The 27,223-nt window shown below is 40.6% G+C and overlaps 1 protein-coding gene across 1 annotated transcript in view; it reads right to left on the reverse strand.

The window, feature by feature from the left end:
- The window catches only part of LOC109993844 (protein kinase C beta type), an 80,547-nt gene that overhangs the window by 18,253 nt on the left and 35,071 nt on the right, over positions 1 to 27,223 (reverse strand). Inside the window, exons 4-11 of the mRNA XM_020646940.3 lie at positions 24,106 to 24,217; positions 23,553 to 23,681; positions 14,256 to 14,412; positions 13,439 to 13,573; positions 12,441 to 12,537; positions 8,240 to 8,383; positions 2,678 to 2,851; positions 1,113 to 1,204 (exon numbers count right to left, since the gene is read on the reverse strand). Coding sequence (XP_020502596.1) covers positions 1,113 to 1,204; positions 2,678 to 2,851; positions 8,240 to 8,383; positions 12,441 to 12,537; positions 13,439 to 13,573; positions 14,256 to 14,412; positions 23,553 to 23,681; positions 24,106 to 24,217 — 1,040 coding nt within the window. The remainder of the gene's footprint in view (positions 1 to 1,112; positions 1,205 to 2,677; positions 2,852 to 8,239; positions 8,384 to 12,440; positions 12,538 to 13,438; positions 13,574 to 14,255; positions 14,413 to 23,552; positions 23,682 to 24,105; positions 24,218 to 27,223) is intronic.

A 27,223-nucleotide genomic window follows, 5' to 3' on the forward strand; every position in this document is an offset into this window, starting at 1 on the left:
ATGTCAACAGTGTTTTGAGCAGAGTTGAATATGCAGAGGCTGTTGACAAGGAGACCTGTGATTTTAAGGTACTTGAACCCACTGCTTTTTTCACCTGAGATACCATTGAGCTTTCCACAAATCCACTGTATACCACAAGAGACTGTAGTGTGATAATTAACAGTCAGAAACCTCCTTAAATTAAATCTTTCTTTGGCAACTAGCTTATTCACCAGATAATGAATTAGCCATGGATCTAGACTGTGTAGCTTTGATAGCTTGGTGTTTGCCAACTCCTTGCTCCTTTTTTGGGCACCCTCTTGTCCAAATATTGTCATTTCTGGTTCCAGATCAACCAACGTGGAAGCGGAAAAATGCCAAGCATAAGGCTTCAAATGAGAGTTTACAAACTAATTGCGGACAATCCTGGTGGCTAAACTTTTTGGGACGTTAAATCTGCAATTCAAATGATAACTAGAAGGCACTGAACAGTTGAAAGCTAGCCCAGGAGGACACATTTTAAATGAAAAAGGTCTACAGACTTAAATTCATCATCCACTGAGCAGCGTTTCCTGTCTGTTGTCTAAATTAAACAAGAAGTTGACGGCCTCAGATAAATATTCAACTTCCCCCTCAGCAATCTGAAGCTTCTGCTGGGGGATAGAAAATCTAATTCCCTCCGAAGCACCTGAAGGGCAAACTCCTCCGCGCCTCTCGCTTCCCTGACAGCGCTCTTGTCAAATGTGTCAGCCCGCTGGCTTGACTTGACACCCGTGATCTCGCCCAGCCACCTTAATTGTACTCTGCACTTTTGGAGGTATTTTACCACACACCGGAAAACTCGCATTCGCAGCTGGATTACTTTCAGTTCTTTGAAGTTCTTCAGAGCAGCAACGAGAATCGTGGCAACAACATATTTCACCCCCGGGCTCTGCTAAAGATTGCTCATCCATCACCTGAGCCCGTCAAACTGCTGATGGCTTATTTAAAAAAAAAAAAAAAAAAAATAGAAGAAGCATTACCCGAGCTGTGAAACACCTTTAAGCACGGGATTAAGATTTTGTGTCATGATGGCATAAGACTGAATCCTTTAGTCTACGGAAGCTGCTTTGTGTGCGTGTGTGCGTACTCACACAGCATGGGGCTCTTTGAACTTTCCAACCTGCTGAATTTGATACATGAGATCTCCTCCGTTAATGTACTCCATGACGAAATACAAGCGGTCCTGTGGAGATATGGAGGGGTAGACGGAGAGAGAGAGAGAGAGAGAGAGAGAGAGGGGAGGTTAAAAGGCAAAAAGTACATATATGTGTTCATAAAAGCAGGTGAGGGGTCAAAGAGAAATGGCACCATACTATAGAGAGTGAATTTTGTGATAGAGTGATGGGAGAATAGAGAGAAGATTGAAGAAGAGATGTAGCCAAAAAAAATGACCGAGGCGGTGAAAATGGGAGGTTATAGATAGAGGAGAGGACAAGGAGTGTGAGAGAGAGGTGATTGGGTTTTGAGTGAACACAGCAACTTCAATTTAAGGACTAATTTCCCTCCATTATCTACAGAAATTGCCAATAAGGTACAGTTTGAGAGGAGGAGTGGAGGGATTCGGTGTGTGTCCATGTCTTAGAGTTTTTTGAGGAAATGTGTATCTGTGTGTGTGTGTGTGTGTGTGTGTGTGTGTGTGTGTGTGTTTGAGAGAGCTCTGTCAGATTAGTCTGATGAGTGCAATATGTGCTCCGTGCATGTGTGCGTAACTAAAATACAATTGATTGTGCAGACTTTGCAGCACGTACTGTACAGCTTGTATATGTTAATGCATGTGAGCTATGATTGGTTTGGTGTGTTTGTGCCTGTGTGTGTGTTATAACAGCCCTCCTCTGGTCGATGAATTAGTGCTGAGGAGCATAATCAACCTCACTGTTGTTTTTTTTTTACGAGTGTGTATGCACATGTGTGTTAAGTCTAATAAACAACCCTCAAAAGGATTCAAACACAGACTATAATCATACAATCATTGTACAGAGACGCGTGTTAGCGTAGCATATTTATGTAAATGTCATCTCCTTTGTTTTAAGTATGAGAGCGGCGAGCTATATTTACTCCTCTGTTGACCCATCTTCAGTGTAACATGGATTATACGTCATAAGACGAGCATGAATCAACCATGAATCCAGCATGTGTATTCCAGCTGTGAGCTGGTGACAGCAGGCAAGGACGCTGCTGTTTATCCACGGCGCTCACCAGCAAGGAGCGGTGCCCTTCAGCAGGGCTCGTGCTGAGACTCTCCCCATAGCTCATGTAATGCGAGGTAGCGAGAGGCCTACCAAGGGAGTCACTTCAGCATGCAACGAATGTTAAAAAATATATATTTTCTTTTCACTTTCAGCGTATAATATTTTGACATTATTATATAATGCGTATGTGCAGTTGATTCAGCAGGAATGTTTAGGAGATCAAGTGTAAGAGGTGCCGTTTCTGTTGTATTTAAATGTACGTGTGTTTCTACGCACTCTATGGTTTCAAGTCTTTTTGGTAAACTCGGTTAATCTAATCTTTATACTGTATGGTTTTAGTCCTATATGTAACAGACAGGTAAGAGATTTAATATATACTCTGTGTTACTACTCTTAGTAGAAGTATTAGTCATATTGTATGTCAAATAATTTCTTTACTAAACAAAACCGTAACAAAACCCACTCACCATGGTCTGGAAGGTGGAGTGCAGCTGTGTTAAGAATGGGGGCTTTCCAGCCAATGCTAACACTCTCTTCTCCACCATGGTGCACTCCACATCATCATCCTGGATCACAACATCTTTCTTCAGGATCTTTATAGCATACAGGTCCTCCGTTCCTTTACGCTCTGCCAGCATCACCTGGAACGAGAGAGAGGACAGATATGATCGACGGGAAATACAAGAAAAGGTAGATTTTTACATGTGATGCACATGTCTTTATGGGAACACAGCGCCTGAAAAGCATTTAGATCAACATCAATTTAGAAAAATTGTGAGGTCTAACAAAGCTCACTCACAAAATTACAACTTGAAACACTGATGATGTTTGGCTAGATTTGCTAGATTTTGTCCATTTTTGCATGAAACCAGAGAGCTATGGTTCACTGGATTACCAAGAAGTATGTTACCAAATTGGACCATATGGGCCATCTTGGATCACTGAAGCTAAATCGAGGCATTGTGTATAAAGTATGTCTAATATATAATGTAGAATTTAAGATTAAAGGCAGACTAAAGTCCACACACCAGAAGCCGCTCCAGTATACATTTAAGTGAGTGTAACACCACATGTGACTCGGAGAAGCTTCTGGTGTGCAGGGCCTTGTCGTCCTTTTGTCTTGGTATATATTTTTTGTCCAGCACCCAGTACTCAACGATTCGGATGTGCGTGCTGTTTGATGTTTTGTATCAAATTCAAGATGACCATTTTGCATTGACAACCAGCCCTTAGTTTGAACATTTCATTAAGGAGTAAATTAATTCACCAGACTTTAATTAGCTTGCACATCTATTCTTCTCTTACCTCACCAAACAGACAGAAAAGAGGCAAAAGCTGAATCAAAAGTTAATCGTACAATGCAAGATAATTTAATGCGTCTGTAAGAGTTTTAAACTGTTTGTCCTTCATGGAAACCAGGGACGAGAAAAGTCAAATGAATTAGGAGGGAAAGAGGAAGGAAGGGAGGATTATTTTCATTTTTCTTTTTCTTTATGGGCTCACAATGTGGCGGGAATGAAGATTAAGGAAGGTGAATGGGGGAGGAGAATTGGGGAGAATTGGGGGTGAAGTCGGGGAGGGGGGGGGAGTGCAGGAGGAAAGGATGGGCAGGAAAAAAAAGGAATTTGTATCAGTCTAGCAATCCATACTCCTAATTGTTTTAATTCCTAAAGTCTGGGAGCACATCTGTTCGTAATTGCAGCTGTGACACACACACACACACACACACACACACATAATTCCTGTGGAGGTAGTCCAGACAGATGCCAGAAAATTGAGCGTCTATGAGTTGTGTGTCCCTTGCTGTGTGTTTGTGTTTGTTGTCGTCAGCAGTTTTAATGTCTTGTCGTCAAGGTCATGAAATTCTCTCAAACAGAGGAGTAAACGCTCACATCTAATCGTCCCCTCTCAGGTCTCCGTTTACAGTATCCTGTTCTTTCCTTACCGCCAACATTCCTTTCCTTTATTTTCTCCATTTCTTATTCTCCTACTTTTCTCTTTCCTTCTCCTCGCATGAACTATTATTTCCTGAACAATCCAGTAGCGGCTGTAAATAGCGGCTGAAAATGTGGGTCAGGTCTCAGCTCGCAGGTCACCTTATAAAAGTTTAAGCAGGTTTGTGACCAGGCAACAAAAGTTCAACTCTCTAGACTGTAATCTGTGTCTGAAGGAATTATATGAACCATTACAACTGTGAAAGGGTCGGTGCCCTTAACAAAATGAGAAAGTGGAGCTTTACAGTGATAGTTCAACATTTTGGGAAAAATCATTTTCTCTTGTGTCGTTTCAACATAGTTACTTCAAAGTTCATGATAAGAAAGGAGGTGGATGCACACAGGCATTGTTCAAAGTCAGATTAAGGCTCCAAATCAAAAGCTAATAAAAAACTTATAATAATAATAATACACAACACTAAACTGATTTAAGTAAAATCTAATGGAAGTTATCAGATCAGATTAAGACTCTTTTCCAAATGAGAGTACTCTGCTAAAACTTTCTTAGTCTAACTGCATAGCCTTCCTCTTAAATCTAAAATTATTTCAAGTCCCCCCTCCGCCCATTATTATCTTTAAACAAAGCAGGCAAAGAAGAATGTGTAAGAAAAAAGGGCTGAGCTTTACATTACATGAATAACATGGAGTGTTTGTAGTTGCCACGAGGCTAATTGAGTTTTGAGACCTCCACAAAGGATCTTTTATACGATCGTGTTTCATGTTATCACGGTTATTACATTTCTTATGTTCATTTGCATTAAACACAGGGTGAATCTAGCGACCTGAATATTTTAGCAACTTCTCTAATGCTTAAGTAAAGCTGAGTTTGATAGATGTGTTGATGTGTTTAATGTGCCATTGCTCTGGGGAAGGAAGATAGACTCGATCTTAGAAAGACCAGTGTTTAAAGAAAACAGAATGCTGCGTATTCTACTAATGCAAAACAGAAAAATATCTCTAGGAACAATACCTGCTCCCTCCTAAGTTTCTTAAATATAAGCTTTAATAGAAATCATATCAAACTCATTATTGAATTATTCATAAGAATAGAGCAATAAATGAATGGTGACCTTATGTCCACTCGATCATTTTTTCCCCCAAAGAGTCAAGAGATATTTTTGCTGTTTATGCCTTATAAATATTCAGGCATGATAATGAAGTGGGGTCACTCGGTTTGGGATACTACAGGAAGTGCAGCACAGATGGACAAAAACCCACACAAGTATAGTCTTGAAGTGTGTGTGAGGGTGGTAATGTGTGTTTGCATTGAGGGTAGCACAGTTCAAGAATGTGCATACTAATCTTCAGCATAAAAGTTTAGAGATCTGCTGGAGTGGGATTTATTGGAAAGCAGCTTTAAGTGTGAGAGGAAGTGTGTATTTGTGTACATGCTAGAGCTCATCCCATATGGTGGCAGTGTGACTCGATGTTAATACAAAGTCTGTAAAGTTGAAACACAGAGGAAGGACACCATCTGGCCCAAAGCTCATTTTATGCAACCAAACACACAAGGACAAGCCCGGCACAAGAGAGGGAGGACACAAAACCACAGGGTTTCATCCGAAATCCAAACGCCTCTGCAGAGGAGACATGGACAGGACACAGAGCGACAATTTTGTATTCATTTTGTGATCATTACAAACTGTCAAGCGTGCCATATTTAGGAAAGTGATTTTTAAAATCTCCCCTTTTACTTTTTTTGCATGCCATTCAGTTCACTCAAGGTCATTTCGGTCACGGTGTCATTAATAAATGAACATGAATCGAAGCATGTGTCACTATAGGCAACGCCCTTTTATCTAAGAAAGTTGTTCAGGGTCGTTTTGACAGAAGCACAGTCCTCAGGATATGAACTGTCATGTGTCGTAAATGATGCCACTGTGTTTCCTCTGCTGACCTTGCACAGTGAATTTATTTACCCAGGGAAAACTAAAGCACACTCTGCTGCACTTCATTGCACTGCACGATACTTGGCTTCATTGTAATGAAATGGGCTGTTGTAATATTCTCCACGGTCATATATCATGCACAGTAGTCCACCTAGTCTGATCATGGGCAGAGTGCACGACCTGGCAGGCTTTTCAAGTTGATAAAATGTTAAAAGGTGTTATTGCACCACCCCTTGTATTTTAATTTACCATATGTTTTGGTTAATTGGGGTTCGGCAACTGGCCCGCCAGACTATTTGGATTGTCACTTTTATTTTTTTAACAACAACGGTATGACAGTCAGTGACAGACACAAACATACCCGCCACCGAACAGTGTGCGAGCAGCGCTGCAGACAGTAGACAGCGCTTGGTGCTGAAGCAAAGCATCGCCATGGCAGCAACAGTTATCATCAGAATCACATCCTCTTAAACCTTTTTCCAACCCAAAAAAGAGCGAGAGAGTTCTTTAAAAAAAAAAAAAAAAAAATACACGGGAAAAGGCTTGAGAACATTTTAAAGAAGTTAAAATGTTTGCTACCAAGCTGCACATCATTTACATGTCCAGAATGTGTGTAAACCTACTGTGTGTGTGTGTGTGTGTGTGTGTGTGTGTGTGTGTGTGTGTGTGTGTGAAGATATGACATCAGAGATCAGGTCAAAGCCTGTGCTCGCATGCATTTGCCCATGAGATACACGTGTTTGTATGTTTGCATCACACTGTAAGCATTTCCATAGAGAGATGTTAGCAGCTGTATTGTGATGCAGATGTCTGCTGACACTGGGAGCAGCACTGGAAGCACCAGCCCCCATTGACGAACCATTAAAACCATTATAACACACACACACACACACACACACACCACACTGCATGCGTGTACATGGTTCTGTGTGTCTAAAATAACTCTGTTTATAGTGTGTTTCTCTCTAAATTATCAGTGCCCGTATTACCAAAATGTACTGGTGTGTGCATAGCCTGGAAAGGCATAAATAAGTAGAGTATCTGTGTGTGTGCATGTGTGCATGTTTTAGGGATATGTGTGTGTGTGTGTGCGCGCATGTGCGTCCAGTATTCCAGTAATGATTGCCCCTCGACTCAGGCTCTCCACATTGACGCATCGGTGTAGCTTTAAATGCCTGTTACCATGGAAACAGGCATCCAGCATACAGGTCTGCTACTCAGACAATGCTCTCTCTCTCTCTCTCTCTCTCTCTCTCTGCCGCTTACCCACTGTTTACCCAATTTTCTATCTCGCCACTCTCTCTTTCTCTCGTCCCATTCTTTTTGTCTCTCGCCTTGATTTTCATTCATTCATGTCACTCTTCCCTCTCCGGAGCCCCCCCCCCTCCTCTCCTTTTCACTCTCGCCCTCTTCATTCAGTCTGACGTTTTCACCTCTCTCTCAATTCATTCATGTCAACCTTGCCGCCGTGCTCTCACATCTCTGTCTCTCTCTCCTTTCATCAGTCTCTCCCCTTGTCACGTCACAGTCCTCCTCTCTTTCCCTTCATCCATCTCTGTCTACCTTTGCTCCATCTCCTTTAACTCCCTCCATCTCTATCTTCTCTTTCTGTCCATCTTCACTTTCCTCTGCATACTGTGTGTGGATACAGAGCGCACTCATACTCAAAGATGGATTCATCACAGCACAGACTAAAAGGGCTGTTATGCTTGTTTTGACTCTGCCTTTGCATACACATGATGGCGGCTCCCAGGTGCTAGGAGCTGGGACTCATCTGAGGCTGGTTAGCAAAGAGGCATCAGAGTTAACTCCATGGGTACTGTGGTACCAGTTTTTATTCATGCTTTACTGATATCATCCTGCAACAGAGCCTTGTAGTTGTAGTACCTCTGAGTCTTAAGATAATCCTTTAGCATACTACCACTTTTAATTAGGCTATACCTGCAACAGTAATAGTAACAGTAATATCCGTCTCTATGCAGATGATACTGCTCTATTTGATTCTGTCAGGTTTTTTCCTGACTGTATAGTTGTGTCTCAACATATATAATTTGTTAATTAGGGCGTCATTCATGATTTAAGATGTTTAATAAAGGTCTATAAATGAATGCATTGAATAAATCCATAACAGTCAACATGTCCTCACCTTGCCGAAGCTGCCCTTGCCCAGCACCATCAGGAAGTTAAAGTCAGACAGCTTCATGCGGTCTTGGTTTCCATTGGAGTCGAAGCGGGACGCAGCGTTAGCCGACTTGCCTTCTGTGTTCTTGCCTGGCCCAATCTTTGCCCTCTGGATAAGGGAAAGAGGAAACAGAATACTTCAAAGTCAGTATCACATATCACAGTCTGAAGGCTCATCTACCTTTTGGTTTTCTTTGTTCCAGACTCTCAAGAGAATTTGGGGAAATGTGTCTATCCCCTCACGCAGCAATATTTGGTAGACCTCCAGATGACACCATAAAAACACACCTTCAATCTAATGTTATCACTTCCACCTCTTTTATTGTCCGTAGAAAATCTATTTCTTTAATCTTAACAGCCACCTTCTTTCAAAGCGTGCTTACTACATGTCATGTTTTTACTCAAATTGGAGAAAATTATGTACGTAAACATGCTTTAAGCGCCTCTAGCTTCCTCAGGTTCACACAGCGTAATCATGTATTTCACTTACAGTAAAGTGACAGTAAAGTCCTTTTCAGTGTGCAACCAATCATTTATGTATATTTGGATATGCATGTGTCTATATTGATGCACATAGGACATCGAAGTACATCAAATCAGCATAAAAATAAAAATAAAAGACTGTTGGTTGAATATAAATATAAATAGGACTTCTGAATTTGGAGCATTTTAACATCCCAGAGAAACATTTTATAAAAGAGACAGCAGTTGGACTGATTAATATGTTAAAAGGGAAAAAAATGTAAACCATTTGCTTCATTGTAATTCATTTATTCTACGCAGGCACTTTAAACTCCACTTCACACTTTTCCATAACAAAAATGGCCTCCCCGTGAGTCCGCCACTCTATTCAATCATGTCTGTCACCATTTCTCTTGTTTCCGTCCTTCAACCACTCACTACTGAAACTCTGGGTTCCATCTCTGCTTCATCTTTATAAATGTGCCCTGTGTCTCTAACTCTCCATTTATTCATGTCCTTCACCACTTCCCTGTCTTTCTCTATTATTCACTCTGTTTCACTCCCAACTTTCTATCTCATCTGAATAGTCTCTGCGTCGACCTTGTCATCGGAAACTATTAGAATCTTAAAATCTAATCTCGTTATAATCCTATTCCCCACTTTAAGCCATCCTTAATTTAAAGATCGTCTTAAAACATTAACAAAACGCCCGGACTCTGAGAGCCAGAGGTACAGGACAAGAATATCTTCTCCTATCTTATCTTCAAATTGCTGATCCAGGTTGAAGCTCTGTGCACTTCTTCTTCTGCCCTGTGCAGTGATTTCTCCTCTGCCTCTTCTTGAAAATGGTCAGAGTAAAGCTTTCAAGTGCTGTGCCGCCTGTGTGTTTGTTGTGTGTGTGTGAAAGAGATAGTGGTGCAATCTAAACAGTCCTCTGCTCATCAATGGATAAAAGGCTCTATCTGTCTCCATCTGTTCTCACACACACACACACACACACACACACACACACACACACACACACACACACACACACACACACACACACACACACACACACACACACACACACACACACACACACACACACACACACACACACACACACACACACACAGAAGCAGTCGAGGTATTTGGGAGCAGCCGAGCATGCTGGAGTCAACACACTCTGAGCCTTCATGGAGTGACGCTGCTCTCTGAATGGTGGATATGTTTTTTTCAGATATGTTTTTTTGGTTTAATTGTTAAAAAGTGTGTGTGCACGTAAATGGAGATACAAAAGCCTTTGGAAGCAACAAGCCATTGTCTGTTTCATCTCCTTTATTGTATGAATAATGCCTCTGTAGCTGACATGCAAGAACTGTTAACTACTTAAGGATCTCTTCTGATAAAACCCCTTTTTCTGCTTTAGATGACAAAGTAACCATCCAAGATATCAAGCATTTCTGCCCCCTCCATGACACATACAGGACCATGTCCCTTGAAATCTGATTGGCCATCTGGTGCCATCACAAAATGCGTCTCTCAACTATTTGAGCAGGAAGTCAGTTTTAGCTGGGGGTGCTAATAGAAAGGATTCTACATACAATATGTTCTGTGCAAAATCACATTTTATCAATGAATTGCTATCTTCAGTATTATTTGACTGTATTAGCAGCAATGATACTGATGAAAGAACATTTTACACTTCATCAGACATCAAACCTCACTGAAACTTCAGACGTGATCTCTTAGCAGTTTATGGTTTGTTTATCATAAACAGATAAGTGAGGATGAGGAGCAGACGCGACCATCCTGGTCTGACCAATTGTACAGGATGATAAAATACACATTGGAGGGTGTGGCATTAGCAGCATGCCTTATTCAGTGCAAGAAAGAAATAGCTCCCAACTCTCAAATACAAGTTTCAATGTGCCCTCCTCCAGGCCTGAACACATCTACATGATCGTATTTGACATGATAGTCAGAGCTGCACCCTCTTACAAAAGGATATTACATGTTTCATGCTTTGATGTACTCATATTAGCTGGTTTTACATTATCTATATCAAATGTGGTCAGACTTTAAATTAAATTGCATTAATGTAAAAAAAAAAAATCACAATCCTCCGTTTTTTGTGTTTCAGAAAGAAAAATGCATATAAAGGGACAAACTAAAGTGAAACTGATGAAGTAATGTTTCAAGCTTTAAATCAGTATACATTTTTATTGCAAAACCTGCCCTCTTAATACCTCTGTGAAAGTCTGTGTGAGTGATTCTCGATGGGTTGAATGGAGGCAAGCAGGTCATGTTACCAAAGTGAAATCACTCTCTCCGTCTCTGTGGCTTTCTGACTCTCAGAGAGCTATAGCCGAGAAGTTGCCTGCACGCTTGTGTGTGTGTGTGTGTGTTTGTGTGTGTGTGTGCATGATAGCAGCCCCCCCGAGATTGTGTCTCAGTGAACGTCTGAGGACCATGACCTTGAGGAGGAGGAAGGGAGAGGAAAACAGATAAAGAGAGAGAAACACACAGGGGGGCAGTGAAGGGGACGGAGGACAAAACAGATAAGTGAAGGAGAGAAAAAGAAGTAAAATGGAGACAGCGAGGAGAGAATAGAGGCTAGGGGAGTACAATACCTCGCCGACGTTCATGCGCTTAACTTACAACACAACTATTAACAATGAAAACAATCTGATTTCAGAGCACTGCTTCTCCTGAAGAAGAATCTGTTCACCAACTCATGATGAAGTCAAAACAATTGGCGACCTCCAGGGGTGAAAAAAACAGCATATTCAAAAAGTGCAAAACTGCAGTTACTCTAGTGGCCACTTGAGACAGGCTCCAAAGGTGAGTTAAATCCCCATAAGGCCACATATTAAAAAGGCCAGGTTAGACAAAGAGTTAAATACGTTTAAAGTCTTAACAATACACAATTTTGTCTTTTTGTCTATTGTCTTACAATATGAGTGGATATGGAAAAAGGGAATTATCTTGAAGTCTTTGTGCTAAGCTAAGTTAAAGTTTATACATAGCTTTTCTTTTTATATTTATTTAAATCTGCACCTTATTTTTTTTTTATGTAAATACTTGCTGCTGTTTTCATCCTGTACTACAACGAGTCAAATGCAACAAAATTTCATTCTGATCTGGACTGTAAAGTTTGAATGACAATAAAGAAAGTCTAAGTCTAACTGTATGCGACAACAAACGAGGTCAGGTGGTGAAAAAACTGTCCCTTAAACAGCTTTAGAAATTATCTCTTTTCTTTTTGGCTAGGTGTCAGCAGGACTGAATGAGAAGCGTTAAAAGAATTTTTCAAAAGTAGTGGGGTTATCCTTCCCACTGCCAAGTGTGTCAATGAGTGGTCCTACTGGTCAGCCACCAAAGACACACACACACACACACACACACACACACACACACACGCACACACGTCTGGACCTGCAGTGTGCCAGACCGGATGGTACTCTAAGTGTGCCTGCCAACTGCTAACAGCTCTCTCGGAGAGGCTCTCACTAGGACACACACAGATGCAAGTGCACGTGCGCACACACACACACACACACACACACACACACACACTTTCACAAGCATTCCCCATGCCAACACGCTCACACACACACACACACACACACACACACACATCCTGGCAAACACTTTACAAAAGGTCCCACATAAAAAGAAAAACACAAGTAGGCCTAAAAGGCACAACTGCGCACACACACCTCAAACTTCTGCCGTAGCTCCTCGTTGCCCTCCTCTCCCTCTGGAGCGACGGGAACATTGAAGTACTCGCCTTCTTCCTGGGAGAGCAGCTTAAACCTGAACAGAGGTAATACTCCAAGTCAAACGAATACTCATTTAGTCTACACAATGTAAGAAAGTTTGCAGACAGTTTTCAGAAGGCTATGCCTCATCTGATCATCAAAACAATAATGTTAGTTAGGAGGTAGATTAATGCTGTTAGCCTTTTAAAGGCAGCTAATCGTTGAGGAAAATGTATCTTTTAACTTGAAATATGGCAACTTTTTTTCTCACCACATGTAAACCTGGAACACATCAGTATGGCAAAAAACAACATTTACACTCCCCATCCTGTGTGTGACCTCAGGGGGGAAATGGCCATCGTGCAATGAATAGAGCAGAAACATGCTGGAAAATGTATCTTTTTTTAGCTCTCCACCTAAACATTTATGTCTGCATCATGAACGCTTGTTCCCCTTCATGGATGCCGGCGCCAGCACATGAAACTTCAGAGCTGCATATTGATGAAGTGGTGGAGAACACGTACACTTGCACGGGTTCCCTCTGCTTTCAATGATGATCAGGTTTTTAATGGCACCTCTCCGCCTCCACCATTCCACCTCAAATGCTGGCATCTCATTAAAAACCCTTACACAGCACCGTCGGTAAAAAAAAAAAAAAGGGAAGAAGATAGAGAGATATAGAGGCTGAGAGAGAGAGAGAGAGAGAGAGAGAGATTAAGAGAGAGAGAGAGCAGTAAAGATAAAAAGGAAGAGATAGATAAAGAGACAAGGTAGAGATGCTATGGCACTAAGTATCACCACAATAAAAAAAAGAGGAGCTCTGACTAAAGTATTTCTCCAACAATACAAACAAGGTCACCTTCACCCTCCCTCCTTGCTCCTCCTTCTCCACTACATTTGTTTTTCCTCTGCCTCCGATCCCTCCTTCATTCAATCCCCCCCCCCCATCATCTCACCATCCATCCACTCCTTGTTTCTGGAGCTCCGAGATGCCGAAGGACAGCGATCCCATGAAGTCGTTGCGGCTGGTCAGGTCCCAGTCCCAAATCTCCACAGACAGGCGGCGGTCTTTATCATACTCCTTCAGGTGGCTGAGAGCGACACAAAGACAGTCAACAGGTTGAACGATGGCTAAGATATCAGAAGGTCTTGTCCTGCAGTAAAGACTTATGATCTCTGAATCAGTCTCATCTGGATTCTGCTAACTTTTAAAGGGTAGCTAACATAAAATAGTGCAACGTTTTGAAGCATTTTCTTTTCAATGAAATAGCTGCGAGATAAAGCACTATAGCTTATATGTACAATATGTTAAGAGAACTCCTTTTGAGCTGTTTGTCTGAACTCTTCAAGCATCTATTTTCTCCATTTGTTGGAGAGGTAAAAAAAAAAAAAAAAGGGCCTTTCAAACCGAACATCTGCACCCAGATGCCTGAAAATGCAAATCTCAGTTCCCCTCCACGCAAACTGTGATGCAGCTTATTAAGAACGTAATTAGAGCCAACTGTCGGAAACGAACCCAAAAGCAAGTTTTCATGAGTGGAAGGAGCCAGATGATTTTTTATTTTTTTTTTCTGAACGCCAGCGGTTACACTTGCTTGCAAAGCCGAGTATAATGTGAGGAAAAACGCTGCACCGAGTTAGTGAGAGAGATGAAAGAGAAGAAACTGTTATAAACTTGGAAAGCTGGAGCAGAGGAAGAGAGAGGTGAAGGCAGAGACAGACAGAGAGATACACCAACTGATTGACAACTGACACAGTGACATAAAGCCTTACAATTTAAAGGTCTCGTTCCAGGTGGGGTTTAGGTTGCACTTTATGGTCTTGGTCTTCTGTTTACTCTCACTGCGGGGGTCTGGGATCAGTTTAAGCTTCACGTAGGGGTCTGACAGACCGTTGGGGTCCATAGGAACCAGATTTTTGCCCTCTTTGACTGGGGAGGAAAGCAGGAAAGAAAATAGGTGAGAAAGAGAAAATAAATACAAAATGTAAAAAAAGAAGTGATGAAATGGTCAGTGTGGATTCAGGATGTCAGCACATTTTGTGAACAGAAGTTAAAAAATATGTTGTGTGTGAGTGCAGAGCTTAAGTTCAAGCCTGAAATTATTTATATTCTATGAACCATTTAGATTCTTTTTTAACCCAATTCATTCATGACAGTCAATGTCTATGTCCAATCTCCAAAACTGTCCATGTTTAAAAAAAAACTAAAAGCACAATTCCATGAATGTACAATATTAAACAAGTCCAGAATTGTAAGAGGAAATAAGAAACAAAAGGGAATCATAATTATATTTACGCAAAATAATTCAGATTTTATTGAATTTGAAGCTAAATAAAAATTGTATAAGCATACCGGTTAAATAGCACAAAAGGCCTGCTTCATAGTGATGAAAATATACACAAAGAAACACATTTTGAAAAATATAAACGCGTGTTTAACAAGGAAAACCTTACTGGGATTGAGAATGTCATGAACAAGCGTGTACTGTTCAAGACGGGCAGCAGAACATTTAACAAGTTACCGACATAAATCACAGATCAACATATCCTGAGTCACAGAGCAGAAAAGTCAGAGCATCTACAACCTGACGCTTCTTTCTCCAATGCCTTCAATCTACTTTTAAAAAGATTTAAAGAGACCAGCTTCCCCAGACACGCATCATCCTGCAGGAGATTCCAGGCCGCAGGAGCAGCGTACCTGAATCTCCTTTTCCCCCATTTCAAAATGCCCTTCAGGGACAGATAGCAAGAATAGGTTTTGTGACTTGGTTACAGAGTGAAGAGTGTGGCTTCAAGCACTTTTCACATGAATAAAATTACACAAGTATGAGGCAAGCAGGTTAAGTAACACCTTATAAATAAGGAAATGCCAGTGATTTAGTCTAGGAGTAGGCAATGCAGGCCAGCCGACTCGTTCATACAGAGTGCAATGATGAGTCAGGCAGGGCCCTGACATTTCTTATGAACCTTAACGCACCATGGGCTGTGGTGTGTGTGTGTGACTTCGGGGGTTCCTGGAGCCAGCCTCAAGTGGACACTCGACGAACTGCAGGATTTTGCACTTCGTAATGACCATGTAGTCAGACGAAGGTCGCCAGTTTAGACACTAATCCTTCTTCTGTGGCAACCTGTTATTGGGCTGTAATTGCATTCCAGTGGTAAAAAAATCCTGTGTGTGTGTGTGTGTGTGTGTGTGTGTGTGTGTGTGTGTGTGTGTGTGTGTGTGTGTGTGTGTGTGTGTGTGTGTGTGTGTGTGTGTGTGTGTGTGTGTTCGTGTGTGTGTGTTCATGTGAGTGTGAGCAATTATTGTTACTGGTCAAGTTGTGAGGTCATCCAATTACCAGAGGCAGGGCTGGTGCTACTGTGTCCCATAGACTACTCACCATGGAAACACTTGAACACATGAACAAACACAAGACACCAAGACACACAAGTCTGTTTCCCAACCCTCATATACGGTTCTTCCTTGGCCGATGATACACAATTTCATCCAAGTCCAGAAAAAAAAAGTTTTTTTCCCTTAATCCCGCCAAAATGAAGACGGCAATTTATGTTTCCTATCCTCAATTGAAAAAGAGAAACCCTGCACTTTTCCCGAGCAGGAGTTTTCATTCACAGAAGTTCATGTCAGTGCCTCTAGACTCCACCGAGCAGCTCAGGCTCCGTCCCGCTAGAGAGATGCCATTCTTTATTTATTAGCTTTTAGGAACACTAAAAATTTGATCTGACCCTGTCCACTGTACAAAGATCCGTCTGAAATCACATCTTGTGGATTCTGGGTTTACTAGGTCAGTAAGTTAACAACGTGGTTGCACTTGTGGTTTACTTTCCATTGAGAGAAAAAAAAAAAGGCATCAGTTTGCACTTTGGTTTTCAGGGTTCAGGGTTCACATTCATATTTCCCTATGAAGAAAATAAATAATATCATGATGATGCATGTTCACTGGACCATTTTTCTTTACTTTTTTTTGGAGAACATAACAGTATACATGCCAATGTGTTTTTAGAGAATCTTAAAAGGGCTTCCTCGTTGGTGGATTAATATGGAGTTTCTTTAAATCATGTGACATAGTGTTAGGTCTAGACCTGCTCTGTTGTAATGATTAAATAAATACAAACGACTGAGTCATAAATGGGATATTTTTGAATATATTTCAGAAAAGATAAGTGAGATCAGAAATCTACTCGTCACTAGGGATCATCTTCAAATCATGAGCAAAATTAAGGTTTTTCATGTTGGATGATGCACAGTTGAAATGCACTTTACTGCAGTTAAATCTTTATGTAGGCTATGAACTCTGTGATCAGGAGAACAATTAGTACATAAAGAATATGATAGATTTCTCAATTAGATAAGGCTGCAAGTGGTATAACCACAGCTAACAAAGAGAGGCTGCTTTGATTAGAGCGAAAAAGAGCAAATTTCAGGTTGTGATCAGCCATAAGACGGGAATAGAGGCATGTGTGCAATGATTAGAAGACATGACGAAAAGTACAAATGTCACATTTACATGAAGTGTTCAAGCTGGTCCTTCTTGTAATCAACAGTCAGACTTTTTCAGTTTCTTTTTTAGACCGGATATGAAAAACACCTCCTGCATACTTTTACAATAAAAGCCAAAAATGTTTTTTACAATTAACAATTGAGATGCAAAGCTCCCCGAGCTGCAGGGAACATACTGCATCCTTTCAAAGCATGACTGAAAGGAGAGCTTCCCAGCGAGCTCGCAGCATGACAACACCTTTAAGAAGTCAGAGAAATTAGGTTTTCATGCTGCTAAAGCGCTATGCTACGCTAAGCTCCGGGAGGTTAACCACAGCACAGACCAGCATTAAACCCTCAGCGGAGCAGGTCAATAAATATTAGATGATGCCTGTTAAAGTGACCATCAAATGCTGTTTGAGGGGAGCTATAAAGAAGGTAGCATGCCAAATAGTCTCCGAGGACACTTACAGTAAAGACACCAGGGTGTGTGTGTGTGTGTGTGGTGTGTGTGTGTGTGTGTAAATAAGAGAATTGGTCTGCTTGTGCAGGTGTGTTTTCTGCATGTGACTGTGTGCACGTGTGAGGATCTTGCTAGCATATACTGTGTGCTAATTGCAAAGAGCATGTGTATGTGTGTGTGTTAGTGAAGGAGAGAGAGAGAGAGAGAGAGAGAGAGATAACGCATGTATTCAAGTCTCCAGGGTGGGCGGCTGGAGATAAGAGTGCAGTAACAGCAGAATACTGTATGTGCAGAGCAGCGTGGGCGTAGGCAGAGCACTTTTTCCACATGTGAGACATTTCATCTGAGTTTAGGATCCTCATGATGTGTTTAACTAGCATGCATCTGCGCTGCAAAGTAAGTTTTTCAAGAGAATCTAAATTCATTGAAGCGGCATTAACGTTCATGCTCAGCACAATTCAATGTTCAGTCGGTCTATATGTGTGAGACAGCGTGCCCCCCAACATTAATGTTGTGTAGCTAACAATTCATGAAAAAAAAAAAAAACTGAACAGAATCAGATCCTAAAATGATCTGCACGTTTCTCAACTCAGTGGAGAAGAGCCGTACGCAATTCAGTGCAGAGCTGTGTTTTGCGCTCTCATCCTGACGGAGGTTAATTTTTCCAGATAAAGGTGAGGATGAGCTGGGAGAGGAAGGGACACTTATAACCAGATGAGTACAACAGTACAGCAAAGCTTCCTCCCCGGGAATAAGCAAGCAAGGGAGGGTCTCGTCTTGATAAAAAAAATATTCATGTCATGTTTGTGCTTGGGTTAATCCTGAGACAGCTCAGGACTGATTTAACCCCTTATTATTATAATAATTGTAAATGTCATAATACCATTAACAGACTTAATTTACAGATCATTTAAGTTCATGTCATCCAAAGGTGGAAGTGTGGTCCTTATTAATAGAACGTTTGAGCATGACATCCCTTAGAATGGCTGCAGCAGAGTCCCGACCGAATCTCAACAGACGGCAATATTGTCACGCTAACCGCATGAGGCTGTTAGCTGCAGTCTTTTTGAACTAGGCATGTTTTGCAATGAATTCAATCTGTAGACTTATTTAAATAAGCACAAATAGCACGGCGGCACAGACGTGCTGTTTGCTCTGCAGTGCATTTGGGGATCATTTGAACATGTGCATGTTTTTTTTTTTGTCTTGTTGACTCATTTGCACAAGGTTAGCACTAGTGTGAACGACCTGTAAGACTCATCCCAGGAGGAACGCTTACAGCTGAGGATCTTCACCGCTTTATACTCAGGTTTCACTGTTTGTTTAAGTTCAGGGTCTGCGGTAGGACTAATCTCGCCATAAGGCATCTCTCTGTCATACGCATTAATTTTCCTCCATTTGTTTGTGAAACATCGCACCTTAAAGTCCAAACTCCACCTATGCATCAACACTAACTTAAACAGTGTAGTGCTAGGCAACGAGTGTATTCATGTTCAAAGCTAGCAATGCCACCATAGTTTATCCATATTATGTATTTGGTTAACCCAACAAGTAGAGGGGTACTTGGTATCAGCTACTGATCAAGTCTAGATATTGGAATCTGGATTAGGATACAAAAAAAGATTCAGGAACATCTCTTAAATGAAGGGGACTCCTTGCAAGGCCCACATCCCGTGTCACAATGTGTTTGCCTTGCTGGAGGGGTCCTTGGACCAGATGCTGATCCTCTGTCTCTATGGGCCCCTTATCTGCCTTTGACCCTTGAGTTCTGAACTCCCAGTGACGTAGGAGGGAGGTGACTTAATAATGATCAATAATATGTTACTTCACAGCCATGTCAGTTGCTTTGATTCCATCCATCAACTTGTCCACAGCACGGATACATTTCTCAGTGTAGCGGCCATTTCCGGCAGCCTGCTATGTTAAGCCGTGGAATAATTCCATGTGGTTCTACAGTTCAATCTCTGTGGTGTGTTTTTTTTTATTTCATGCACATCACTGCAATGGAGAGGAAGCTGCTGGTGGCTCCACACTGACCCCTGTAGGCTGAAATACATACTGTACCACTAATGCTCTATCAGTGGAAGGAAACTGAAATGTAAAATTGAATGTTTTTTTGTCTGCTCAAGTACACTCCTTCAAATTCCAATTTGCATGTATTGAAAATAAAATCTTTGCTTCTTGGATAATAATGTAACGTTGACTCGTAAAAGCAGAACACAATCCATCGTTTTTCTTCTAATGTTTTTTTTTTTTAAGACACGTTCATTTTATTCGATTAACAAGCACTTGTGAGGTTGGAACTTTCCTGCTGTCTTGGCAGTTTCTGTGTGATCGGTCTGCTCTCTTATCATTTCCTCAAGTACATCCCACTTAATTATCAGTCCACAAGCGTGGGAACCAGGAGGGGCAAGCAAAGGAGAGAGAAAGAGAAAGAGGGATGAAATCCAGACCATAAAGGGAAATACATGCATAATGCAGAATTCTGCACATCCAAGGTACGTCTTGTCAATTCTTTTTAGAATTAACATCATTTTTTTATTTCAAGATCTATTTTTGCCTTTATTTGGACATGACAGTGGATAGATTGGGAAATCAGGGAAGGGGAATGTAGAAAATTAAATGCGGGAATGGAGCCGCAGATCGGACTTGAACCCTGGCCCCCAACTTGGAGGCGCGACCTAACCGCTAGGCCATCTGTGCCCCCAAGCTCTCATATTATTTTATGTTAAACAGTTAAGATTCTGTTTTAAACGGTGTGAAATCCATGAGAAATCTATTTCGTCTTTCAACAGGAGAGTTGAAAATCCTGTTGCATCTGTAAACAGGGAGAGATTAGTTTAAAATAAGATACTGAAAGTAAAGTTTCTAAAGTTTAGCTCAGGTGATAGAGCAGGCGCCCCATGTACGGAAGCAACAGCCCTGGTCACGTACGGTCACAGGTTCGACTCCTGATCTGACACTGTTTGGTGTAAGTCCTCCCTCACTCTCGCTCCTCACATTTCCTGTATATTGTCATCCTTCCTGTCCAAATAAAAGCCAAATGCCCCCAAAAAACTTTAAGATAAAGATTAAAAATTGAAAATTGTGTAAAGCCTGTAAGTCTTCAGATGTTTTCTGTGAATCAAATACCTGCTTGACATATCAAAGTGTTATCACCCATCAGATTTGAAATGCACCTGTGTATGGATGTTTTGAAGTTACGTTACCTATGTGGAATAATTTAGCATCAGAGCACTGATTATTGTATGTTCCATCCAGGAAAGGATTCATTTTAGCATAAAGTGAATCATACAAGAAGAAAATCTAATGTTTTCACATGAGGCACAGTGTTAGTGGCTCCAGCTCACACAAAGCAAAGTAATGTAAAACTGTGCTGCCATCTGCTGGTGAGATGATGTATTGTACATACTCTGTATTCCAGTATTTCTATATAACAGTTAAATCAAACAGGAGGCAGGTCAGGAAACCCTTTCCCGATTGTTTCCGACTCTATCCGCTGTCCTGGTCTCTACAAAAAAATAAATAATAATTAACCTTCAAAAAAGGAGAGCGGGGAGCCTACATTTATTATCTCCCTTGAGACATCTGGATTTGTAGATTTCTTTCAATTCGGCTAAATGCCCTGATGTTTTTTTTTAACTTAATTTGACAAAATTACATGGTCTGACAGCCCTAAAATTGAGGGGAAATGTGCTAGAATATGTCAGAAGTATTTGATGCAAAAGTTCAAAAAGACTATCTTTTTTTATTATAGAAGTAGTTGTGGAGAAGACGTAATGAAGATTGCTTGGCTGACAAACCTGACAGGTTAAACACTTCTAAGCTATGATGTGTTTTTCTAATATAAAATGTGTGTTTAATTATGTGTTTTTTGACAGACTATTAGTTGAACATATCATATCAAGATGACAGCAACTTTTAACTCAAATGAATGTGTTTCAAAGATAACTAAAAAAAAGCCATGTGTTTTAAAGATAACTGAAAAAAAGCCATGTGTTTTAAAGGCGTAGTGTATCAGTAACTAGGACAAACTGCATGCTGTGATTCTGCTTTGTTACAAACCTGCCCAGCAGTAAAACAGCAAATAAGGCCACTCATACAGAGATATGTGGTGTCAGTGACAGAGACACTAACGGCTGTTTGTTTTACTCACTGATGCCTCCTCTCAGTCATCTCCCTAACAGCAAAAACACATGTTTCAGTGGGTGACTGTGTGTGACACACTATGTAAATGTGTAACTGGATCAGACTCTTCGTTTTGTTTTTATTCCAAGCTGGACGCAGCTCATTCAGTCCAAGGAAACCATGGAGATGATCACATCTGCTACCTATTTATTTCATTTCTAACAGCAGGTATTTGACATAAGGGCCAGACGCATTCATCAAGTTTGTGCCTAACTAATTTAAAGTGATAGTTCAGGTTTTATGGGGAAGCCAGTCAGAGTATTGACAAAGCTGTGCTGTGAATTACGGCTGCACGATTCTTGCTTAAATGTGATTCAAAATTTTCTCCTTGACAATTGGGATCCTGATTCTCTCACAAAGTTCTTCATAAAATAAAAAGAATTGCACTCACACAAAAGCACATGCCGTCTAGGATCTTATTGTGTTCTTCTTGATTGTTTCTGCTTTCTTTACTTAAGTTACAGTTTTCATCACTCCAATGGGACTCTTACAGTCGCCACCATTTTTTTCTCATCTATATTAAAAAGGAAATAATCTTCAGAACAGGTAAAGGGGTAATAATGGATTTGAAGTGTCTAAAAATGTAAATTCTGGTTGGCGTTTTTTGTTTTGGATTTTGAAAATTTCAAAAAAATCTGAGAATCGAAAAAGACCAAGTACTTTAAGTTTTCTGTTGTATCTTTCGTCACTACACTGATTTACTTAAGTCTTCAAACTGAGGCTCCAACTCAACTATGTAAAGTGACTGCCTCATTCCTGCTTGTCTACACAAATAAGTGAACATGTAAATGCATCTTGTTCTCAACGCGTAGGCAAATACAAGTAAGTGAGCATTTAGACATGAGATCACAGGTTTGCATGATTTGAAAATGGTGAATCATGCAGCCGTACAGTGGATGTGGGGAATGGATTTGAATTGATTTATTTAATAGGGACGATGCAATTCAGCGTAGTTTCAGTTTCAGAGCAGAAAATTAAACTGATGGGCTGCACCCATAGCTGGAGAGAGTTTATAGCGAGTAACATAAAACCACATAACACTTTATGTCTCGATCTCACTGGGACAGGCACTAAAAGTGGTTTGTCTTTACTAAGGACATGTCATACCTGTGAATCATTTGCCAAAGAGAAATGAGAGAAAATTGAAAATGAGAAACACACTTGAGCCACTTAAAAAGTCCTTTATAAAAAAACATTTAGTTTGACTGTACACTATATTTGAACAACTTTAAGCTCCTTGAGCTCAGCAGCCCCTTTTGTGTTGGGACTATTTCTAATTGTAGCCCTGTATCCCTGTATTGTATTGCAATCAGCCCAATGTGTGATGTCAGCTGTTTGTGTCAGCAGTATTTAAAAGAGACAACAAACACATGAAGGAGAGGGTAATACAAACATAGTCCTGAAGGGTTCTTCAACTTAACTGTTTGGTTTTTTTCAGTGTAGGACCTTTATAAGTGTCTAAAGTACACGTTTCTCCTAAACCTGTCCACAGCAGTAAATAGCTACACTTCTGTTTATGTACTCAGGCTGGTTTCTCTGAACAGGGCCCTTCTGACTGTTATCTACTGAACAACCACTATTGATGAGTACACTACACAACCATGCATAAAGAAAATCCCTTTAATTATCTTCTAGGCATTCTAGTATACCAAGTATTTGTGCTTAACAATTTAGCCTCTAGGATTTAAATTCTATTGATTTATTTTCCTACACAACACACTTACTTATATATAAATATATATTTGATACTATGAGATGTAAAAATCCTGGATATGGACATTGAATCTGATTTGATTGTTTTATCCTCCACCTCTGCAGCTTTACCAGTAGAGGGCGACACATCACTGGTTTCCTGATGATGGATATTAATAGCTGAGGGTTGTATGACTGTGTATACATGTACAGTACTGTGAGTGTGTGAGTGCGCTCTACTTACTGGTAACAGTCAGTACGTTAGTCTTGACCTCAGCAGTGATTTGGAGGCGGCCTCTCCTCTCAGTGTGGTCTGTCCCACACAGGCTCGGCACATTGGCCACGCAGCGCTTATGGATATTCATCATACAGTCTGGAAAACCGGACACACACACACACACACACATACACAAAAATAGTTTTTCTTAACATGAGGTTGCCAGCAAACATGGAGCTATTTCTGGAGAAAAAGGATAGATACCTAATTTTTTTTTTAAGCAAGGTTCATAAACAACATTTTAAAAGAAAATAAAAAAAACCTTTGTTGGCATGTACTACTAATCTTTTTTATTATGATGATAAATATTGTTGTTGATTTGTGCTGAAAATGTTCATCTATGGGTTAAGTATCATACTGATAATTGAAAAGCCATAGGTCCTGTTAATCTGTCCAAAACCAAAATGTTCTGTTCCTCATACATGGAGGCCATCAGCTAAATGATACAGTGTCTTTGTACTCATCACAGTTTAATCCATCCAAAATTCAATTGTGATTGTGTGGGTTGCAAAGTACTTACGGTCACATCTCATGCCCTGGTGTAAGAGGCCATAGAGCAGAGAGCCACAGTGGTCGCAGAAGGTCGGGCTGGAGTAGGTGTGGATCTTAAACTTATGCTTTGCCCTCGGGTCCTAGATGGAAAGAAAGAACGTATGAACTCAACATATTCAGTCATATCTCCTGTTTCCTCGATACTTCTGAGTAATTATTCAGGTTAAATGCAACACTTTTTCTCAAACATCTGTACTAAACTTAAAGAAAACAGAATGTAAGTCCATTGCATTAAGTGCATTGTTGTTTTTGTTTTTATTTAGATCCCCGTTAGCTTTTGAACAGCAGCAGCTACTCTTCCTGGGGTCAACATGATTTATCATCCTGTTCATAAAAAAATGTACAAAAGATAACTATTTGTTTAGTTGACCCTCTCTCGCCCTTAAGCATTAATCATACCCATCTTTCATCCCCTCTGATAAAGCCTTGAGCAGGGACTGAGATGCAGCAGTGCAGGTAGGCAAGAGTTCAAATCAATCTACCACACACACACACACACACACACACTCCCACACAACTCTGTGTGATGAAGCCTAGTCGATTGATCCTCAAGGTCATGAGTGAAGGCCTCTTCTCCTGCTTAATGTAAATATATTCCCCATTACACTAAACACTAAATGTATCCTTTTTTGTTTTGTTTTAATTACATGTAATTTGGATTGAAAAAGGGAACAACTGTCTTCAATTCCTCTTTCTGGAACACCTGTCAGAAAGTCATAAAGGCAGAACCAAAGGCTATTTCTGTCTCAAGTGTTACGTCTGTGTTTCTGTGACACCTGCAATTACGGCTCAGTGGGCACACACACCTGCACATCAGCACTGTGGTTTCAAAGGTTGACACACAAAAATGCACGCTAACTCTGCACATGTAACTGATGGCCACTTAGGGAGCGCTTATTCACACACAAATGCTGCCACTTGATCCCACGGACGCCCAAACATCCCATCCAGCATTAGAGAGGGATCCAGGCCGAGATGGAGCTGCTGCACTTCACTGTAGGAGTTCAAATACTTCTGCCAAGGGGATCCGACAAAGTAACCAAACATGTAGCTGCAGTTTTAAACATGAATTATTAACGACGTCCAAGTTTCATCTTCTAATGAGCCAGAAAATACAAGCTGATTGATTTCTCTCTCTCTCTCTCTCTCTCCTCCGTACCTGTCCTGAAAAATAAAACCCGATTTAGGCTGCTGCTGCTTGAATTATATCCAGCTTCCCCAAGGTGTCTCCAGAAGTGTGTGTTTGTGTGTGTGTGTGTGTGTCTGTTTGTGTGATAGAATGATCGCGTGGGTTTCTGTGTTAAACATTCCTTGTGGTGCATCTGCGTGTGTTTGTTTCTCTGCTGATTCTCGTCTTTTCTCAAGGACAAGACGCACTTCTGCTCGATTTCTGTTCCTCCAGAAAAAAAAAAACAAGAAAAAACAAGGGAACATTGTGCTGCTGAAGCTGCAGTGATGAGCAACAGACAGTGAGTGATACAAGGCTGAGGACAGAGTGCCAGCTTTTTTTTTTTTTTTTTTCAAAAAGTAATGGATGCATGCACCTTGAAAATTCAAGGATTGGTTGGAAAACTCAAAAGTAGAAAAAGGGAGGAAGGAAATTCAATCTTCATCTTTTATAAACTAAACCCTGTGATCCCTTGTCGTGCACGAGAGAGAGAGAGAGAGAGAGAGAGAGAGAGAAGGTCCACTGTCCGTACACCTCTCATGGCTTTGTTTGAATAATGTTGAGTAGATTAAAGTTGTGTGTTGCAAAAACTAAATTAGTTTAGAGGAGAAAACATTTGATATAAATACAAACCTAATATTAAAATATACCCTCAGATAAGAGTAAAAAACAAAAGGATGTGGATCCCCTGCACCCCCTTACTTACCATCTCTGTAGCCATATTGCGAGCATAGCACACAGCTGTCACAATGTTAGACATAACCGACTAATAAACTTCACCTATCAAAAAAAATGAGCATCAAAAAGACAAAGTCAATAAAACACAGACCAGAACAGACTAAAGACAAACAACCCAAATGCTCTCCAAATCCAATGATTGTGATGTTTTGAAGGCGGCACACAAACAGACCTTTTTTTCTTTTAACTTAAAATATGTTGTTTTTTGTTATTTCACACAGTTTGTGTACACTTGACATCTTTTGGTTTCTCCTGCCTACATGTTTCCAACTTCTTTAACAGGAACATCCTCTTGTTTCACTTTGTTCTCCTCACTAAGACCCCACTAAATCCACACAGATGGTGCAGCGTGGTGCTCCTGGACAAACAAGAGTGTGTTGCATGGCGTATGTTGTTTGCTTGGTGTCCGCTCATAACATCAGCACACAATGCCAGAACAGTGACTACCCATTAGTCAGTGCTAACACACACACACACACACACACTGTTTTGACTGTTCTTTTGTTATTGTGCTATCTCTTGCTCTCTGTTTTCTTCTTCTTTGTTTTAAATGTTATGTCCATTATTTCCCCTGACAACATCAGTCCAACCCCCCCTCCCCATACACACACACACACACCCGCACAAACACACACACACACACACACACACACACACACACACACACACACATATCCTGTCATGTCAGTCATGATGTTGTTTGACAGGCACAGTGGCAGGTTGACAGTAGACAACACAGAGAGTTTCGGCTCACTGACATAAAAAAAAAAAAAAAAACCTGTATTTTTGTTGTGTTCAGTTCGCTCTCTCTTCTCGAGTTCTAAAAAAAGGCTAACTTTCTTAAAACATGGCGACCATTGACTATTTTACAGTAACAAAGCTGTAAACAATCATGTTATTTCATGTCAATTCCATTACGTGAAAAACAAACAACTATACAGTAAAAGAAGATCGAACTTCTATCTCTCCATTTAGATTGTTTTACACAGGGCAACAGTTAAGTAGTGGTCAACTTCGACATATTTTTCTGGCTAGCTATGCCAAGCCAAACAGCTGCAACTCCTACAACAGATATACGGGTATGTACATGTTCAAATGGACTAGAAATAATAGTTGTTGTTGTTTTTTTTTAAGTTAGCATTAACAATGAAGCCGTATTAGCTCCTGCTATCCTATTTGC

Source organism: Labrus bergylta, chromosome 16 (genome assembly GCF_963930695.1).
Source record: "Labrus bergylta chromosome 16, fLabBer1.1, whole genome shotgun sequence".
NCBI classification, from domain to species: Eukaryota; Metazoa; Chordata; class Actinopteri; order Labriformes; family Labridae; genus Labrus; species Labrus bergylta.